The sequence below is a fragment of the Papio anubis genome, chromosome 6, assembly GCF_008728515.1.
Source record: "Papio anubis isolate 15944 chromosome 6, Panubis1.0, whole genome shotgun sequence".
NCBI classification, from domain to species: domain Eukaryota; kingdom Metazoa; phylum Chordata; class Mammalia; order Primates; family Cercopithecidae; genus Papio; species Papio anubis.
Genome location: NC_044981.1, coordinates 33,377,012 through 33,397,513, shown reverse-complemented (window position 1 = coordinate 33,397,513; position 20,502 = coordinate 33,377,012). Strand labels below are relative to the sequence as shown.

The following is a 20,502-nucleotide window of genomic DNA, read 5'->3' as shown; positions in this document are numbered from 1 at the left end:
GGCAGGAAAGGGATATGGGGCTTGGAAATGTCAAGCCTCAGGTCTCTCTGGTAGGGCCAGAGAGCTCACCCCAAGGCAAGACCACAGCAGTCACCCCAGACCTCTGGAGAGAGGACACACAACAGAAAAACAAAGAGGGCTGAAGCACACACAGGACAGGCAGAGGGCATCTCAGGAAGAGGGGAAAGAATGTCACAACGGCAGAGGGAGAGGCCACCAGAGGCTAAGAGCGCTCACAGTCACTTCGGGGAGACTGACACACAAGACAGCAGGAGGCGTAAAGACCTTGACTCCAGGACTAACAGACGGCAGCGGTAGGTAGGAAGGACGGTGGGTGGTGCAGGTGTGACAGTAACAACAGCGACTATCGGGGGGCAGCGGCACCTGGGGTGCAGAGCAAAGCAGACACAGACACAGGGATGGCGCAGTTACTGGGGGCTGCCTGCGGGCCGCTCTCTGCAGCCCCTTGATGGCCTTGCCCTTGGGGGAGCCCGGCGAGGGAGGGCAGTGGGGGCACCAGAGGCCTGCCCAGGCCAGAGGAGCTGTTGCCTTTCCAGGGCGAGACCTGGCAGAGGTGGGAGACAATGAAGAGGGTCATTTCCCTGGGGGGCCAGCTTTCTGGAAGTGCCAGAAGACCCTCCTCGTGCTGGCCACCCCGAGCCCTTGAATCCCCGGGGCCAGGGACGGGGGGTCTTGTCCAGCGGGGCCCACGTACTGCGGATTTCCTCACGCCGACCCGAGGCTTAGGCACCGGTTTGGAAGATTTTGTTTCAATCATCTCAGCTGCAGAGGCGCCCATTGCCCTGGACTTCTGGGCCTGCAGGGCCAACTGATAGGCCACCTCGAAGGCCTGCCCCAGCGTCAGGATGATCTCGTAGGTCAGGTTCTGGGAGGAAGCAGATCACCACTTAAGCGCCTGGTTCAGGAGCCGCTTCACCCTTGTCCTCACCCCCACCCTGAGCACACAGGCAGCATCTGGGGTAAGAAGAGAACACTGGTTTTGAAAAGACACAATTTGAGCATAACACACAGTTTCCTTCTGCAGGATTTCATGGGATAGAAACACCAGGCAAATGCAAAAACTGCTGCCAGCTGAACCAAGCCCCCAGGAGACAGAGACACCCCCCACCCCACCACACCTGGTGCCATAGCTTCACACTGGATATGACCCTCCTCGCAGGGACCACGTGTCCCCCTCTAAGTCTACCTGGGAGCACTCCTAACTCCCTTCAACTTTTCCCTCCTTTCCCTCTCCCTAGGTCTCTGTTGTTCTCCCCGCTCTACACAGGATGTGGCCGGGAGCTGAGCTGTGGGGAAGGCAGGTGCACACTGCTACAAGCCCACGGTAGGGTGCCATGCCTGAGGTGGTACTTGGGTGTTTCTTAACCATTTAATATAAGTGGTGCTAGTGCTTTTGTTTTTAATGTGTCACCGACAAAGTTTGTGAGTGCTGTGCCCCTAACTCCATTTTGCCTTAAACCCTGTGGTTTTTATTGTGTGATTTTTACACAGCACAGTGGTTAGGAGCATCTATGTGGCGTTACAGCAGAACTGAGTGTATGTGGGAAAAGTCAGCAACAAGTTAATGCCACTGACTGTGCTGTGTGGACCACCTCATCCATCTCACAGTGGCCCCTGAGGTGGGCCACGTTATATCCCCTCCAGACAGATGAGGAAGCAGGCAGACGTGATGTTTCCAAGCTCACACAGCTAGCAAGCGGCAAAGCCTGGCTCCTCCTAACCTTCACTGGCCCAGAGCAAGCAGAGGACTGGGATGGATGAGGTCCTGGGAGTGTGAGGATGCCCAGAGCTGCCTGTACTCCAGGAGCCACAGAGATTCTGGAAACAGCCGCTATCTCTGAGGACAGCAGAGACCTGGACCCCTCTGACTTCCTCCTGGGGTGAGGAGGCAGCCTGGAGCCACTCCCAGGCTTTGTTGCAGGTTACAGGGAACCCCTGCCTGTGGCTGTCATTTCTGGTCTGCTCCCTGTGGGCAGCTGTGTGAGGATGAACTCTCCTCGGCCCAGTGGCACCCAGAGTCGAGCCTCAGCAGGAATTTGAGGCAAGAAAATCTGCCAAAGAGGGCACAGCTGCCCTTAAGAGGGAAGTAGAGGGCATGTCTGGGAGGCGGCCCAGGCAGAGGTTGGAGAGCTAGGGCAGCGAGCCGGGGAAGACAATTGCCTTGCCTGACCTAAGAAAACACTCGCCGAAAACCTGGAAAGTCAGGGGCGGTCGCTCATGCCTATTACCAGTTATGTGGGAGGCTGAGGTGGGTAACTTGCCTGACCCCAGGAGTGCAAGGCCAGCCTGGGCAACATAGCGAGACTCCATCTCTTTAAACAAAACAAAACAAAAAAGCTGGAACCCCCTGTCCCTAGTGCCCTGGGCCGGTCTCTGTTCCTTCTGTGTATCAGTCTCATCACTGTGAAAGGGGACTGGCCTGGTGTGCTGCTGGGCTCCATTCATGAACCAAACATTTGCCAGGCACTGGCCAGGGGCCAGGACAGCGCCGCATCTGTGCCCTGCAATGGGGCTGGATGCCTCAGGGCTAGTAACCCAAGCCCGCCCCGCCCGGCCCCAGGACCCCACCCACCACATCCACGGTGCTGAACACATGGCAGTAGTGGTGGCTGGTCTGCAGGTCCTTGGTGATGTAGGCAAAGGTACAGAGGTCCTCCGGGTCCTGGGCCGCACAGGAAATGTTCCGGATCTCGTGCTCTGCGATGACGTTCTGCTGGGCAAGGCCGTGCTCTGGAATTCTCAGGCTCAGGCATGCCTCTGGCACCCCCCACCCCAGCCTGTTACCATGTCACTGTTCTCTGTCCCAGCCTAGAGCATCAAGCAAAGCCCTCTTCATCTTCTCATTGTGTTTATTGGTGGGGGTGGGGGATGGTATCTAACCTTCCCCGATTTCGGTTTGAGGTCTCCACCCTTGACCACAACAACTAAGGCAGTAAAATGTTCACACCCAACCACAAGCTCTCCCCAGCCTCTCCCACCTCCCAGGGTGGGGGCAAAGAGAGAAGGGTGTCAGGTAGGTGGGATCCCACGCGGTGGCGCACAGGGGAGTCCTTTGCTCACGGAGGGAATCACACCCGTGAAGACCTGTGAGCAGGCACGTGGCCAGCGGAGCCCAGGTGGAGAAGCTAACAGCAGTCTCCACTAGGGCGGGACGGGGCTGACAGCAGGCACCCAGGCCAACAGATGACAGACATGCTTCTTGGAGAAGTGGGAAGTAATAAGAGGACTGGGGACCCTCCAGGGAGATAAGGGATGACAGAAGGCAGCCAGATTGCTTGCCCTGGAGCCCTGTGGGTCTGATGGGGACGTGGGTCCCACTCCCGCCAAGAGTCCCTGTAAGCAGCACACCTTGTTGGAGGCATCGATGAACTTGACACCTTTGTATGTGATGGACAGGATGATGGTGGGGATCTTCTTCATGTGCTCGGTAGATTTCTACAGGAAACAAGGAGTGGCCCTGTCAGTGCCCCTACTCAGGGCTAAGCCTCCTGGGCTTCCGCAGGTGCCAGCTTCCCTCCCATCCTTACATAGCACGGCAGGGCCCAGGCAACTGTAGCTACTGTCCCCATTGCTGCCTTCTGTCCTAGCCAGTCCCATGGCACCCTCCAGCCCGCACAGGCACCCTCCAGCCCGCACAGATACCCTCCAACCCATATAGGCACCCTACCCGCATCTTGGCACAGGCGTCTTGTGTGGATTCTGTCCCTCGCAGATCTTTGATCAGCATGGAACCCAGATACTGTGGGGATGAGCAGTGGCCAGGCTTAGGAAATCCTGCGTTTCCATGCAGGGGTGACCCAGCCAATTTGGGACTGTCCCACACTCAAGTAGTTACCCGTCCCGGTAACACCCCCTCCCCTGCCCCAGCTGGAGAGGCCCTCCATTCAACTCTCTGGCTAAAGGACCCAGAGGCCTCCACCCCTTTGCCTTAGCCGCCAAGAGTGGCTGAAGAGTGGAGAACAGCTCGCAAGTCCTGGGCCCGGCTTTGTGGAGTTCCTGCTGGGACCCAGCCGCAGGTGCCTGGCCGAGAAGGAGCAGGGAGGCCGGCCCTGCTGGGAGGGTGAGAGCAACTCACATTGGCTTCATAACCACAGGACTCGAAGATGAGTTTCTCTGGCTGGTGTTGCCAACTCTGCACTGGGGCGTAGGGGGCTGCCAGGCTGGGGGGCCGCAGGGTCAGCTTGGCCTCGCGGTGCTCCTCCTGCAGAACACACGCAATTGGACACCTGCCCCTTGCTCCAGAGGAGCACACCCAAGGGTGAGATGCCAGTGACCTCAGCAAGTTCAGGGGTCAAGTGGAGATGGCAAGGGGCAGACTAGCAATTCAAACCCACTGCGGGAGAGGGGAGGTGCTAGCCACAGCACCGCCTGAGAGCAGGGCTCGGGAAGGACAGTCTCTGTGGTGTCCGAGACAAGTCTCAAAGGAGATGGGAAATGACCAGAGAGGAGATGGCAGAGTCTGTGGGGAGGGCGGGGCACAGGCTGCCAGGCTGTTCTGCATATAGACCAAACGAGAGAGCAGCGGTCATGAGACCCTGGGACGCCTTGGGGCCCAGCCCAGGGCCTGAGAGGGATCTTCACAGCTGGGAAGCCAGTGAAGCCCCCGTGCCTAGGAATGCATTTCAAATGGATCCTTCTGGCAGCAGCTGGAGGGAGGGGGAGGCCACTGCGGTCCAGGCAAGAGATGATGGGTCCCTGCCCAGGGTGCTGGTAGAAGGAATGGAGAGGAAGGAAAAGATTTAGGAAACACTGAGGCCCTCCCTTCCCAGCAGTGTGCAGAGCCTCTCAGCAGCCATCGGAATTGCTGGACAATGTGTTTTCCTTTAAAACTCATGGCTGTGCTTGTAGAAAGGGAAGGGAAGTCCCGAGAGCCAGAAGTGAAAAGTGAGAGTCAGAGAAGCAGGCAGGGGTGAAGCTGAAGTCACCCAGAGGGGCCTGAGGGACACCTGCCAATCCTGTGTCTGACAGGCCAAGAAGAGGACAAAGGACAAAGCTAGGGTCCGTACAAGGCGAGAGGCAGGACAGGCAGGTCCTGAGTAAATCCAGGACTCCTGGAAATGATGCCGAGAGGGTGAGCCAGGAATGTGAGACGGGCCCACCTCGGCCAGGGCTGGAGCGGGCACCGCGAGCGCAGGAGGTGTCTCCAGAGGTGCCCCCATGGGGCTGCAGGCAGAGAACGGGAAGAACAGAGTCTGGTCTGCTGCGGTTTTGCTGGGCAGGAGGAAGAGAACGCTGCAGAGGTGAGGCTGCAGGAAAAGCAGTTCTCTGGGAACAACGCAGGTAAGCAGAGAAGGAAGGGGCCAAGAAGGAGCTCAGAGAGGCCAAGAGAACACAGAGGGCTCTGGGGCCAGCAGGGCAGGATGCAGGAGGCCACAGAGAAAGAGTGGACACGGGATCTGAACCCCTGAGGGAGGGAAGTGCAGGCCACAGGAGTGGCCCTGGCAGCCGACTGCTGAAATGAGTTGTGCGGCCTGAGCTCGGCACCATGGGGGCTGGGTGTGGGTGAGCAGAGCAGGCTGGTGCCTCCTGACTCTGGTGCCAGCCCAACTGTGCTCGGGTACGGGGCAGCAGGTGGTTCTGGGAGGCCCTGTCCCGCCCAGAGGAATGAGGTAGACCCTGGCCGCAGCTCCACTCCCCACCCCCTACCCGCAGCTCCACTCCCCACCCCCTACCCGCCCTGCCCCACCTGCATCCTGAAGCGCTCAGCTCTGGAGGGGGCCGCGGGGTCATGGAGACTGTCATGGCGCCTCCTGCCTGTGTCCCCTGGAGGCAGCAGCAGGTCAGCCGACCGCCCAGTGCAGGAATCATTCTGGCTCAGCGGGGATGACGTCTGGGAGAGCAAATCTTGGCACTGTGGAGGGAGAAATCCAGGTGGAACTTGCAACCCTCGGCCCAGTGCCCGGCTACAGGTGTCAGCCAGCCCCGCTGGTCAGGACGGCACAGGGAGCGGCACCAGGAGAAGCAGCAGGGATCGAAGGGGCCAACGCCACAGGGGTGTCAGACAAGTGGCACCACGCAGCCACCGTCCACTAGTGTCCCCAAAGAGGGTGGGGAAGCCACTTTTGCGTTTATAAAAGATTAAATCTTCTGTCCTGATCCATCGCAGGCCTCTGCGCATGACCAAAGCACCCTCCTGAGAAAAAATGTAGCCCTGTCAGTCAGGGCCCTAAAGCCACTGTCCCCCACAGAATAAAAACCGGGCTTCTCAGTGTCTATATTTGAATGTCAGTTGTGTATTTGGTTCCCAGAGCAAGGCTGGGCCTCCACTTTCTCATCTGTAAAAGGAGGATGAACAGGACCCACTTCACAAAGCCCCTGAGGGTTCAATGGGGTGAGACCTGCCCAGTGCACCCGAGGGCTCCCTGCCCCAGTTACCACCCTTCCTGCACGCTGTGGCCTGGGGCTGGGGGAGACCTCTTCCTCAGCCGCAGGCTCTGGGTCTAACCCATTTCTGCAGTCAGGAATTACCGGCAGGAGCAACAGATCACTGGTGAGGTTTTTAAAATGCAGCTGTCTCAGCCACCCGAGCCTGGGAATTCGAACTCAGATGTGGGGGCTGCGCAGCAGGCTGCAAGTCCTGGCCGTTTGGATTTGTCTCAGGTGTTATCCGACCCAGCCCCTCCCTGTCCCCAGGCACAGAGCTGAGTTCAATGCCCAGGCACGGCCTGGTGTTTTCCTAATATCCCCCAAGTTTTATGTGTTTGACAGGCCATCCCCAAATAGAAACGGGTGGCGGGGAACTTCTCTAAACCCCCTCTCCTGTGCTCCTCTCTCCTTGTTGGAGCTGCTTTCTCCTACACTACAGTGGTGCAGTCTCTGAAGAATCCTAAAGAATTCTATGTAATTCCTACAAACACAGAGAACAGACAGACATTCCTTTTCATCCTTCCCTGACTCACCCTCAGCTGGGAGAATCTGGGGGGCTTCTGGGGCGGCTCCTCATATGGCCTGTCTGCGAGGGAGGCGATGATGCGCTTGCGATGGCCCAGCAGCTGGACCTTCAGGACCTGGGTGATGAGGAGCGGGGAGGTGACGGGTCAGGTGGCCAACTCACTCGGTCTGCTCCAGCCCCCAGCACTCTTCTGCTAGGCCAGGCTGCCCCTAAGGGAAGCTCAGGCTTCTGGAGGGTCCAGGCTGGGCCACGCAGGGGCTACTCACGTTGACGAGCTCCAGCTCCCAGAGGTTCTTCACGGTGTCTATGGAGCTGTAGCCACTTGACAGGAAGGAATGGACGTAGTCCTGCAGCCCCAGGGAGTCCAGCCAGGAGGGCACGGAAGGGGGGCTGTTCCCATCATAACCCAGAGCCTTCACCTACAGGGCAAGGAGGGAGGCAAAACTGACATCTCAGCACTCACAGGAGAGGGACCCGAGGACCACAGACCCAGCCAGCTCACACAGACTGTGGCCAAGGGGGTCCTGCATGTTTGGGGTCCTCAGCACCTTCGAGTCCCTCTCTTCACACAGCCTCTCCTATCACTCCCTGGTCTCGGCTTCCCCATGGGGAAAGCAGGAGCCACTGGAGCACCAACAGGGCTGGAAGACGGCCCTAGCAGACAAGCCTAGGTAGGGAGGGGGGTCTGCAGAACGCCTCCACCCTGAGCTCCACTGAGATCATGGGCCTGGAGGGACAAGAGGATAGTGTGTGCCCTCAGAGCAGGCACTTCCCAAGCTCTGGGCAGGTAGAAGGGACGGGGCCACTGGACTCAGCACAAGCGCAGGGGAGAGCCTCGAGCCCACCAGCTCCTGGCTCCCCAGGGAAGACGGTACCTCCCTCAAGCCCACTTGGGGAGGGGCCTGGTGCCAAGGCTCAGTGCAGGCTGGCCTGGGCTCGAGTGAGCCAGAGAGACCCTGAAGGGGGCTCTGGGTGAAAGGCCAAGCCAAGCTCCCGAGCCCGGCAGACCCCCAGAACCTCCTCATGACCCCGGAGGAGCCACTCCCTGCCCTAGGGCTCTGCTGGCTCTCCAAAGGCCTTAGGGTGTAGTGAGGAAGCAAACAGGGTTGTGTGCGGCCCTTCTGGAGCTCCTAGGGTGAGGAGTAGAGGCCCCGCTATGCTGGAGCCCTGCTCCTCCCCTGTTCATGGTGCAGGTGGTGCTAGGGAGGTGGCCCTGGCTCCACACAGGCTGAGGCTACAGGGCTGGCGACAGTCACCTTGGGCAGGGAGCGTGCCGCCTGGAGCAACTTCCGCCGGTGCTGTGGGTCACTGATGCCGATGTCCCGCAGGTCCTGCTCTTCCATCACATTAGACCCCTGAGAGCAGAAAGTGGATGTCAGGGCCCCTCTTGGATGGACAGCTGGTGGCCCTGAGGAGGTCAGGTGGGCCTTTCAGGGCCCCGCACCAAATTCTCCTTCACTGCAGGCACCAAGAGGGCATGGGGACAAGTCTGCCCAGACTGCCCACGCCCATCCAGGTGGCTCCCAGGGGAGCTGGGCAGAGCTGGGGCTCCAGAATATGCACAGGGTGCTGAGGCCGGCAGGGCACACAAGGGTGGGGGCACCGCCTGCCCAGGCCCAGCCACAAGCCCTGGCCCCCCGAGTGTGTGTCCATTTTTCTGGGGAGCAGGTTCCAGGCATCCAAGATAAAGAACGGGTGGACTTATCCCAAGGTTCCTCTTGGACAGGATTTTATAATTCTAAGGCTGTAACAACCACCTCAGGTGGACAGCTGGTGACAGGGGCGGCTACCCGAGGAGCCAGCCTCACCCCAAGAAGGAGACTGTCAGAGAAGGGCGTCCTTGTCCCAGGGAGAAGGGTGGGTCAGAGCTGAGCCCAGTCCGCGCTGTTCTCTGCGGCCTCCACTGGCCTCAATGGAGCAGCTGAGGGTGGAGAGGCACACGGAGCGCCCACCGGCAGCGCTAAGCACGATGAGAGGATGTGGGGATGGAGGCTGGTGCTCCTGCTGCTTTCTCACTCTATGACAGGGCTGAAAGCTGTCACCTGGCACATCTCACTTCATGCTCACAACCTGCATGTTAGGGTCTCTGTTAATCCCATTAATCTGTTTTAATAGATGAGGAAACTGAGGCACACAGAGGTCAGCAATTTCTTGACATCACATATCTAGTGGTAGAGCTAAGATGTGACCCTGGGCAGCCTCTTTCCTTCATGCTCCTGCCCCCTGCGAGGACGTCTCTAATTACAATAGTCGCAAGATAGTGTGAGCAGATTTAATTTTAAAATACATAGTACGGCCTATGATACAAAATTCACAGGTCCTGCCCATCCCTCAGCCACGGAGCCCCTTGCAGTTGCAGCTGCTGCCACTTCCTGGACGTCCCCAGAGCCCAGCTGGGCACAGACAGGCAGGTGCCTGCACACTGCATTTTCACACAAACGCCATTCTCGCACACGCTCGGTGCCTTGTTCTTATCGCTGAATATACACAGGAGATTGTTCCGCAGCAGCGTATGTGGCCCACCTCCTCTGGACAAGCTGCAGCATCATCTAGGTTAGGAATACGCTATAATTTATTCAGCCAGTTCCCTGTTGAAGGACATTTGCTTCAACTTCAGCTACCGCACACGGTGCCGTATGAGCACCTCCCTGCGTGGGTCGTGTCGAGGCCTGTTACGAGGAAGGGTTTCTGCTTGCTTGACGGGTGTGCGCACTTAACATTGACAGCTCTTTCTGCTCTTAGTGACGCCAGTGCTCGATCCCCCACACCGTCAGCAGCACAGCAGGGAAAGAGTCTATCACTGCGGTTTCAATTTACACATGTCTTACCGGCGTAGGATCATCTTATCCAGACGTGACGCTGAGCATCTTCCGACGTTTTATCTATCTAGCATTTCCAAAGCACTCCCTCCCTACTCCATGCTGGACCTGCCCAAGCCATTTAGTAATAGGGACTATTGTGGCCGGGCACGGTGGCTCACCCCTGTAATCCCAGCACTTTGGGAGGCTGAGGCAGGCAGATCATGAGGTCAGGAGTTCCAGACCAGCCTGGCTAACATGGCGAAACCCCATCTCTACTAAAAGTACAAAAATTAGCTGGGTGTGGTGGTATGCACCTGTAATCCCAGCTACTCGGGAGGCTGAGGCAGGAGAATCATTTGATCCTGGGAGGCGGAGCTTGCAGTGAGCTGAGATCCCGCCACTGCATCCCAGCCTGGGTGACAGGGTGAGATTCCACCTCAAAAAAAAAAAAAAAAATTGGGGCTGTTGTTATTCCCACCCTACAGCTGAGGAAGCCGAGGCCCACAAAGTTTTGGCGACTTTCCAAGGTCATATGGTAAGTGCATTTGGAGCCAGATTCAGCCCCAATGCTGTCCACATGGCCCTGCTGCCACACAATTGGGGACACCCAGAGCTCCTTTTCTAGGAGTTAACTTGCTTACAGCCTCAGAGTTTTTCTATGAAGTTGTCGGTCTTTTCTGCATAGCTACGTAGCAGTTCTTTACATAGTAAGAAAACTGGCCCGTTGCAATGGCTCACGCTTGTAATCCCAACACTCTCGGAGGCCAAGGCGAGGTGGGAGGATCACTGGAGCCCAGGAGTTTGAGGCCAGCTTGGGCACCGTAGTGAGACTCTGTTTCTACAAAAATAAAAAAATTAGCCAGGAATGGTGCTGTGTACCTGTAGTCTCAGCTACTTGGGAAGCTGGGTGGGAGGAACACTTGAGCTTGGGAGGTTAAGGCTACAGAGAGCCACGATTGCACCACTGCACTCCAGCCTGGGTGACAGTGAGCCCCTGTCTCCAAACAGAAACAACAATATATGTGTGTGTACGTACAACAAAAAATAAAGCAAATTAACCTTTTGGCTGGGCACAGTGGCTCACGTCTGTAATCCCAGCACTTTGGCAGGCCGAAGTGGGCAGATCACGAGGTCAGGAGTTTGAGACCAGCCTGACCAACATGATGAACCCCTGTCTCTATTAAACATACAAAAATTATCCAGGTGTGGTGGAGGGCACCTGTGATCCCAGCTACTTGGGAGGCTGAGGCAGGAGAATCGCTTGAACCCAAGAGGCGGAGGTTGCAGTGAGCTGAGATCGTGCCACTGCACTCTAGCCTGGGTGACAGAACAAGACTCCATCTCAAAAAAAAAAAAAAAAAAAAAAAAAGAAAATTAACCTTTTATCTATGAAATGAGTTAGATATTTGTTTTCTGGTTTGCTATTTATCTTTTGGCTTTTATGCTGGCTTTGCTCATGTAGAAATCTATTTTTTTGTAACTAAGTGTACCCAACTTTTCTTGTAGAGCTTCTCAGTTCTGTCAGGCTTAAAAAGATCTTGCCTGTCCAAGACTGTGTTTTACATTCTTCCTTATTTTTTCCTGTAATTTGTTTTTTTTTTTTTTTTGAGACAGAGTCTTGCTCTGTCCTCCAGGCTGAAGTGCAGTGGCGCGATCTTGGCTCACTGCAAGCTCTGCCATTCTCCTGCCTCAACCTCCCGAGCAGCTGGGACTACAGGACTCCCGCCACCGCACCCTGCTAATTTTTTGTATTTTTAGTAGAGACGGGGTTTCACCGTGTTAGCCAGGATGGTATCGATTTCCTGACCTCGTGATCCACCCGCCTCGGCCTCCCAAAGTGCTGGGATTACAGGCATGAGCCACTGAGCCCGGCCTAAGTTTCCTTTTTTATAGCTAAATCTTTAATCTGTCTGGCAATTATTTTGATGTAAGGTGTAAGAGTCAAGATCCAACCTTATTTTTTCTCCGGCAGCAAGCTGTCCATTTCTTGATGAGCTATCTTTTTCCCCCATCTGGAATGGCCTCTATGGTATCTGAAATTCCTGTGTATTTCTGGGCCTCTTTCTGGACTTGTACTCTGTTGTGGTGGGCATTACTTTACACTTGGAAGGCTAAGTGACTTGGGCCAGCTCATGCAGACCATGACTTGCTTGGCCCCCGCCCCGTGTGGTGACTGCTGGCCACGGGAGTCTCCCCAGAGCCTGTGCATGGTGACATAAACTTTGTCCCACAGAGGACACTGCCAGCCTTAAGCTTCAGAGAGCCCAGGTGAGGAGAGCCCCGAAGCCAGGCTGGAAGCCCCCATTCCGCTGCACCTGCAGAACACACCCCTTGCTGGGCACAGGCGAGGCCTGGGCACCACTCCAGGTCTGAGCCCAGCCAAGCCACCCCCAAATCTGAGAGTCACCACAGGGTTCCTACAGCAGCTCTGGGACCAAATCTAATGTCTGCTGTTGCAGAACGGCAGAGAGAGGCAGCCGCCTTCCCAGATGTGTTTTTTTTAAGTGGAGTGCAGTGGTATGATGGCTCACTGCAACCTTGACCTCCTGGGCTTGAGTGATCCTCCCGTCTCAGCTGCCCGTATACGTAGCTGGGACCATAGGCATGTACCACCATGCCCGGCTATTTCTTTTTTTTTTTAGAGATGGGGTCTCACTATGTTGCCCAAGCTGGTCTTGAACCCCTGAGCTCAAGTAATCTTCCTGCCTTGACCTCCCAAAGTGCTGGGATTACAGGTGTGCACCACTGCGCCTGGCTCTGGCCCAGACTTTCTACCTGATTATGAGGATACCAAAGCGAAGAGCTGAGCTGAGCCTGCCTCAAAACTCCAAGAGGACGAGAACGTCCAAGAGTGATTGCGGCACCGCAGTAATGTTCTAAACTCCTGCTCAACCCCAGCATTGACTCAGAAACCTTTGTAAGCTTTCAGGGCACCTGAAGGCTGACAGCCAGGAAAGCCAGATCCGCCGGAGACAGGCCCTTTGCTAACCAGACCTCGGCCAGCAGAAGGGCGGGCTGTGTGCAGTTTTGAGGAACAAGGGATGAATGGAAACACACAAAAATAAAGGAAATGACAGAAAAGAAAGGCAAACCGTTGCCAAAGTGCATTCCAGGACGGGTCCTCCCAATTCCTGAAGCAGCCACATCTCCGCACAGGGGGACGAGCTTGTGTGGTGACCACCCAGGGCCACAAATCCTCAAAGGGCAAGAAACGCTTCTGGAAGTTACCAACCCTCTTTACCCAGGGAGAAGGGACCACTGGCTTTTAGAAACCTCTTCACGAGGAGGGTCATGCATGGGGAAAAGAGATTTTCTACTTTACCTGCTACCACGCTAACATTTACTGAGTGCTTACTAGATGGCAGAACTTCTATAATTAGGAAGCGAATAAAGTACAACGGTTCAGTGTCCTAGGGACTGTAGTTAACAGGGATTGTCTCAGCTTGGATAAAAGCTTCACAACTCCAAGTGACATCTGAAACACACAACTAGTCTTCCAGCCTGGCCTGGTTTGGGTCCAGTCCCTGAGGAAGAGGGGACAGGGCTCCAAGCAGCCAAGCTGGGACAGAGCACTGGTCTTCGCCTGGGATCTGGGCTTATCCCTGTCCTGACTCGCTCAGACCTCACATTGCCGGCAGGCGTCCAACTGCTCCCTGCTTTGCAGAGGAGAGTGTGCTCCCACGGAGGCGGCAGAGCCGGGATGGCCCCTGGCGGCCTGGCTCCTCAGCCGGGGATCATGGCCCCGGCCGGCTTTTGAGAACTCAAGGGAAGGGGACAGCAAGAAGTGCTCCCCTGGGTCACTGAGCTCTGGGCATAACAAGAGTTCCCTGGGCGCCCTCTGCGGGGCTTTGTGGGAGGTGACGCACGGCCTGTCCTGGCTCACCGTGAAGACGCAGGCCAGCGACACTGAGTTCTGACCACGGTCCAGCCTGTGCTGGGGGCTTCACACCCATGACCTGCACAAATCTGCCCAATAAACCTTTCACATAGGAGCTGCCCACATTACACAGAAAGAAACTGAGGCTTGGAGAGCAGACTGGACTTATCCAAAGCCATGGTACTAGAGCATGGCAAAGGGACTGCTCAGGCCCCGTCTGACCAACCCCAGTCGTCTTCCTCGTCTCTTCCTGCTGGGGCAGGCAGGGTGTGCTGAAGACAAAAGCAAAGTGTGGGGGTGCGGGCAGACCCTGCCAGAGAGCAGGCGCAGGACACCGCCCTGGGCTGGGGCACAACCCCTGCTGAGCTGAGCCAACGCTGCCTCCCTCCGTAGAATCCCGTCTCAGCATCACGTATAAATGCTTCTCCCAGGACCCCCCTCCTGGCCACCTCTTCTCCACCTCTCAGGGAAGGGACATCGTTCCTTTCTTTTTAACTGTACAGAATCCAATTCTTAGAGGTGAGTGGGTTCGAAATGCCAGGGCCTCCAATAAGGGAGAAACAGGGTCAGGATGTGGGCCCAGGCCTCCGGATACACAGCCTGGGCACTGTGCCGAGGGCCAGACTGACTCTGGGAGAAGCCAGCCTGGCCTGTTGGGGTTCGGTAAGGGGCTGGGTTTGTAGAGTCACCCACGATTGTGGCTGGGTGCCCTTCCTCGGTAAGGCACATGTGAAGCGTCTACCATGGTGGCTGTAATTAGTGTCACTTTCCATCAACCTAAGCCATTTGAATGCTTTCTCCTTCCTGCCAGTATCTGTCACTGGGCTCCACCTGAAGATGCAGGAGGTGGCTGAAATCGTGGAGGCCCAGGCGAAGGGAGCACGGCAAGGGTCAGCCCTGGGCATCCTGGGAGAGCAGGAGGCAGAAGCGGCAGGGCCACTGCAGGACCCACACTGCTTTCTTCCTCGCTTTCTCCGGCCCTCTGGGGCTCTAACATCTTCAGAGTCTTCCTGCCCATGTGATTTTAGAAGGAAAATATCCTTTTGCATCTTGAAAGGCATCTCACTTGTTAATATTTTGCTTAACTGTAGGTGAGGTCTTCATTCAACAAAGTGGCAAAGGCCTAGGAAGGGGACTGTTCGGGAGTGGTAACATACTGGTATAGACCCTTTCAGCCAAAGGGGAAACAGGGACTGTCCTAAGTTACCACTGAGGGTTGCAGGGCAGCCCCTGGATGGGGAGGGACCGGCCTGGGCCTTGGACTCCCTCTGCCTCCACACTGGTTGCTGGCTGGGCTGCTTCCTGCGGCCCTGTCTACAGGATGGGGCAAATGGCAGGGCCGCAGGAAGGCTCCATGAGGCCGGGGTAGGTAGGAGTTTGCTTTGGCTTTAACGGATCTTCTGGAAACAGGACCCTGACAAATCCAAACCGCAGAGAAGTTCTGACTGGGAGCGTGTGGCCAGCTGGGGCGTGTGGCTCTGCCAGAGACCATCTGTTGCCTCAGCGGTATGAACTAAAAATAAAACCATCAGCCCCTCAGGAAACTGAATGGACCCCTCCTCTAGGCCAAGGGGATCCCACAGAAACCTGAAAAACTGGTTCAGGCCATGATGGCAGGGGGCATTGGATCCGCCTCATTATACCCTCGTCCCTTTGGAATTCAGGCACAACAGTCCCGCATTATCATTAAAGCAGAGATCCTAAGACTGACCAAGCAGACGCTGCAGCAACAAGACACTGAGTGCCAACCTGACTCCAGTTCAGATCGCATGACAGACAGCAGCCCCAAAAGAAAGCATTTTACCCCCAAATATATTTCTGTAGCATATTCTGAAATGGCCCTGCAAAGCCGCCTCTTGTGGGGAAATTTACATTCTATAGAGGATTCTCTTCCGTTTGATTTCATACATTTTAGGGAGACATAAGACATCGAGTGCTATATGTGAGTGCTATATGTGAGTGCACTGGTTCAGTCTGGAAAGGAGGGACAACTCAAAGCTGAAGTTTGGGGGTGGCAGCCTTACAGGTCACAGGTGGATTCATAGATTTTCTGATTGGCAATTGGTTGAAAGAATTTATCTAAAGGCCTGGAGTCAATAGAAAGGGGTGTCTGGCAAATCAACCTCATTAAGGTTGATGACAACAAAAAACTAGGGGAAGGGGCAGGCCCTGTAAAACCGACAGAGGGGAAACCCCATAAAGTGGTTGGTTGCAGTTGTGTAGTAGTTAAGGACTATGGCAAGGAGTCTCAGGCCAAGGATGTCATCAAGGAGTCCTTCAAATGCAAGAAATGAAGAAATAAATCTTTGGCTCACACATACACACACACACACACACATAAAAAAAAAAGAAAAGAAAAGAAAAAAAGAGAAAGGGGTGTCTGAGTTAAGATAAAGGCTTGTGGGCTGGACGCGGTGACTCATGCCTGTAATCCCAGCACTTTGCGGGTGGATCACAAGGTCAGGAGATGGAGACCATCCTGGCTAACATGGTGAAAACCCGTCTCTACCAAAAATACAAAAAACTACTGTGGTGGTGGGCGCCTGTAGTCCCAGCTACTCAGGCGGCTGAGGCAGAGGGATGGTGTGATCCTGGGAAGCAGAGCTTGCAGTGAGCCGAGGTCATGCCACTGTACTCCAGCCTGGGCGACAGAGTGAGACTCCATCTCCAAAAAAAAAAAAGAGGCTGGGCGGTGGCTCACGTCTGTAATCCCAGCACTTTGGGAGGCTGAGGCGGGCAGATCACAAGGTCAGGAGATCAAGACCACCCTGGCCAACACGGTGAAATCCCGTCTCTACTAAAAATACAAAAAATTAGCCGGGCGTGGTGGCGGGCGCCTATAGTCCCAGCTGCTAAGGAGGCTGAGGCAGAAGAATGGCGTGAACCTGGGAGGCAGAGCTTGCAGTGAGCTGAGATCGTGCCACTGCACTCCAGCCTGGGTGACAGAGTGACTCTGTCTCAAAAAAAAAAAAAAGAAAGATAAAGCTTGTGGGGACCAAGGTTCCTATTATGTAGATGAGGTCTCCTAGGTGATTCGCCCTTAGAGGCAATAGATGGCAAATGTTTTCTATTCAAACCTTTGAGAGGTGCTAGACTCTCAGCTAGTCTCTTCAGGATCAGAAAAAGACCTGGAAAGGGAAGGGGCGTGACGGGCAAGGAGGCTTTCTAGGAAGATGGGGGTTAAGCTGGGAAAGAGTCGGTGGAAGACCCAGCAGAGAGGCACCAGGCTGCAAGAGCTGAAAACCACAACACTGACACCAATACCAGTCATAGTCTAAACACAGGTGACAACTATTGATGGCCCTGTAGGGCCAGGTGCAATGGTTCAACGCCTATAATCCCAACACTTTGGGAGGCCGAGGTGGGAGGACTGCTTGGACCCAGGAGTTTGAGACCAGCCTGAGCAACATAGTGAGACCCTCAGTCTCTTAAAAAAAAAAAAAAAAAAAAAAAAAAAGCCAGGTAGGGTGGTGGGAATGTGGTTCCAGCTATTTGGGAGGCTTAGATGGGAGGATCACTGGAGCCTAGGGGGCAGGTCAGGGCTGCAGTGAGCTGTGATTGCATCACTGCACTCCAGCCTGGGCAACAGAGAGACTCTATCTTTAAAAAAATAAATAAAATTAAATTTAAAAAAATTATTGTCAGCCCTCTGTGTTCCAGGCACTAGCTAAGTGCCTTGCACTAATCTCATTTAATCCTCCAAATAGCTGCACTGTAGACAGGGGTGAATGCCCCATTTGACAAAGCAGGAAACCAAGAGACCAAAGTTACTTGCCCAGAGTCACCAAGCAGACTATGGCTGGAGCTGGGAGCCTGATCCAGAGCCTGCGTGCTGAGGCCTGTGGGGTGGGGCAGGGACAAGGGACAAGGGACAATGGTGGGGGTTGGGGGACTGCAGGAGGGGGGTCCGGCAGATAAAAAGCAATTTGGGAAAGCAGGCTTCATTCATAGCCACAATCAGAAAGCCTAGCGTGTGGGGGACGTCACTCTTCCTGCTCTTGGCTCTCCAGAGGGAGCCTGGGAAAAGGCAGAGGGCCCAGAGCTCACCTACCCCAAACCAGTGGGAAAGGCCTGGGACCACCCTGTCACCTGCCCCACCCTGTCACCTGCCCCGCTCTGTCCTGGAGAGCCTGTGGAAGCTCCAGGGTTGGGTCTTGTGATGAAATCCATGGGCCGCGGTGTGGAGAGGCAGTCCTGGGCCTACCAATGGCCGGACGTCAGCCCTCTCTTGCGTCAGACCTTCACCCAAACCAAGGCCACTAGATTCTGATGGCGGAGTGACTTGGGGCTAGAGCTGCACTAGCCTGGACTCTGGCTCCAGACTTTACACTCAGCCCACAGCCCCCTCCAGCCTCCTTTCCGTGTTCAGTCTGCCTGTCTCTTCTCAGACGGTCACTTTGCCATTTCTGCTGACTGCCCCATCAGTCATAGAAAAGTCAAGGCTGAACTCTACTCTCTTGGCAGAGAAGAAACGAGACAGAGCTATGGTCCTGGACTGACAAGGTGCTTCTCCCTGCAGCCCTCCAGCCTCTCCCCTCCACCACCCATTCCCTTTCTCAGACTCAGAGATCAGGGCACTGTGGGAAGCGACCCTCCCAAAAGGGGAGACTGGGTATGTGGCGGGGAGAACCTGGACACACGAGAAATTGCAAATTACGGCCACAAGGGCAGATTCTGCTAACCAAGAGTAGGGAGGGTAGGAGGAGCTGAGTGGGGACAAAGCCACACCCTTGCTGGGCTGATTTTTGGGGCCTGCCCATTCTGGGAGAGGAGCTGCCAAAGCTTAGTAACAAACCGGGGCAGACGTGGGAGGCATGGCCGGCCCTGCCTTTCTCCCTGCCTGCTCCTCCCCATCCCCAGGCACGGGCTGGTTCAACGTGACACTGTGACACTGATGATGGCTCTGCCTCTAAGAACGTGATGGATTTCTCCTGGGCCCTCGATCTCTTCCCTACACTATAAGATTCTTTTGAGTTTCTTGAATAATACAAGTTTATTATTAGAAAAATTTGAAAATAGGCCAGGTGTGGTGGCTCACACCTGTAGTCCCAGCACTTTGGAAGGCCGAGGTGGGTGGATCACTTGAGGTCAGGAGTTCGAGACCAGCCTGGCCAACATGGTGAAATCACATCTCTACTAAAAATACAAAATTTAGCTGGGTGTGCTGGCGCCCGCCTGTAGGCCCAGCTACTCAGGAGACTGAGGCAGAAGAAATCGCTTGAACTGGGGGCGGGGCAGAGGTTGCAGTGAGCTAAGATTGCGCCACTGCACTCCAGCCGGGGGGAACGGGCGAAATTCTGTCTCAAAAAAAAAAAAAAAAAAAAAAAAAAAAGGAAAATAAAGTACAAAGAAAAACGTAAAAGCCACCCATAAGTCCATCATATCGGGGGAAACATAAGGCCGCTGTCCGGTGTATCTTCCTAAGTTAATTAATTTTCTTAAAAAAGGAAGACTGGGATCACTTCTACCATTTTGGTGTATTTTTCTGAGCTATATATTAGGAAGAAAACTTTAGCAAAATTGGGGTTATAGGCTGAATGCAGATAGTTTCTTTAATTTTTCTTTTTCTTCCCCACCACTTGCCACCTGTTTCTTTAACCTGCCTCTTTTCACATGCCCATCTATTGCATGCGAATATCCCCCGTGACAGTTCGTCTTTATGAACACCTGTGGTGACCGCCCCAACTCAAGCACGCCCGTCACTCACCCTGCCACTGGGCACTCAGGCTTCTCCGGCTGTTGCTAGTGCTGGCCGCCTGCCACTACAGGTGGTGTATGCAGCCCCCAGCACATGTTACTCGGCACATTTGTCTGGGGTGCAGGTGACTAAACACAGACCAGGTTTCTGTTCTCAGCCAGGACCAACTTCTGAGGCTGGGGCTATAATGGCCATGGTGTGTGGGCCTGGAGAGGAGGGGGAACACACGCTTCCTCCCAGTCCCAGGGCATCTGCTGTGGGGCTGGCCTGGGGGTGGCCGTGGGGGGGCAGGAAGAACCATCGGGAGAGGAGAGAGAAAGCAAAGAGGAAGGGACAGGGCTGTCTGATACTCACCACTATGGCCCCAGATCTTAATAATGATGGGAAATAGAAGCCATGCTCCCTGAGGCCTGAGTGCAGTCACCCACCTGGGGGAGAGGGCTTTCCCAGTACCAGTTACTATGTAAGGCAGCTGTGGTAGAAAGGGCTTCCAATCCCGGTTCAGCTGCTCAAGGTTTATTTATTTATTTATTTATTTATTTATTTATTTATTTATTTATTTTGAGACGGAGTCTCGCTCTGTCGCCCAGGCTGGAGTGCAGTGGCGCGATCTCGGCTCACTGCAAGCTCCGCCTCCCGGATTCACACCATTCTCCTGCCTCAGTCTCCCAAGTAGCTGGGACTACAGGTGCCTGCCACCACGCCTGGCTAATTTTTTGTATTTTTAGTAGAGATGGGGTTTCACCGTGTTAGCCAGGATGGTCTCCATCTCCTGACCTCGTGATCCGCCCGCCTCGGCCTCCCAAAGTGCGGGGATTATAGGCGTGAACCACCCCGCCTGGCCTTAAGGTTCTTAAGAAGGCAGGGCCTGCTCAACAAGAGTGGAGCCACCTGCCAGGCAGGGTTTGGTGCCCAGCATCAGCCTGAGGGCAGGAATCAGGCTTGGTGGCTGCTTTGTTCATCTGCTCTGCTGGGACTTTGCAACAGAATTTCCCGAAGTAGCCCCTCACTGACACCTCCCCTCAACGAACAGCTGGCGGAAGGAGCAGGAACCGCTTGGCCTGGCCCACCCACAGCTCTCTGCTTTCCTACCCATACCCCAGCCAGCCCTTGGCCTCACCTCAACAGATACAACTCAACAGTGACGGCCACCAGGAAGAGGCCAGTGTTACCAGTTCCCAAAGCCTCTGCAGGTGACTTCTGAGGCCCTCGC

At 55.2% G+C, this 20,502-nt stretch overlaps 1 protein-coding gene across 11 annotated transcripts in view; it reads right to left on the bottom strand.

The window, feature by feature from the left end:
* ANKS1A (ankyrin repeat and sterile alpha motif domain containing 1A) overlaps nucleotides 1–20,502 on the bottom strand; it is a 193,717-nt gene that overhangs the window by 4,685 nt on the left and 168,530 nt on the right. For all 11 annotated transcript variants that reach the window (XM_003897484.4, XM_009204965.4, XM_009204967.4 and 8 more), the window contains 9 exons: nucleotides 8,170–8,268; nucleotides 7,180–7,332; nucleotides 6,921–7,028; nucleotides 5,708–5,872; nucleotides 4,097–4,222; nucleotides 3,689–3,760; nucleotides 3,370–3,456; nucleotides 2,594–2,731; nucleotides 716–886 (listed from right to left, as the gene is read on the bottom strand). In XM_003897484.4, coding sequence (XP_003897533.1) covers nucleotides 716–886; nucleotides 2,594–2,731; nucleotides 3,370–3,456; nucleotides 3,689–3,760; nucleotides 4,097–4,222; nucleotides 5,708–5,872; nucleotides 6,921–7,028; nucleotides 7,180–7,332; nucleotides 8,170–8,268 — 1,119 coding nt within the window. The remainder of the gene's footprint in view (nucleotides 1–715; nucleotides 887–2,593; nucleotides 2,732–3,369; nucleotides 3,457–3,688; nucleotides 3,761–4,096; nucleotides 4,223–5,707; nucleotides 5,873–6,920; nucleotides 7,029–7,179; nucleotides 7,333–8,169; nucleotides 8,269–20,502) is intronic.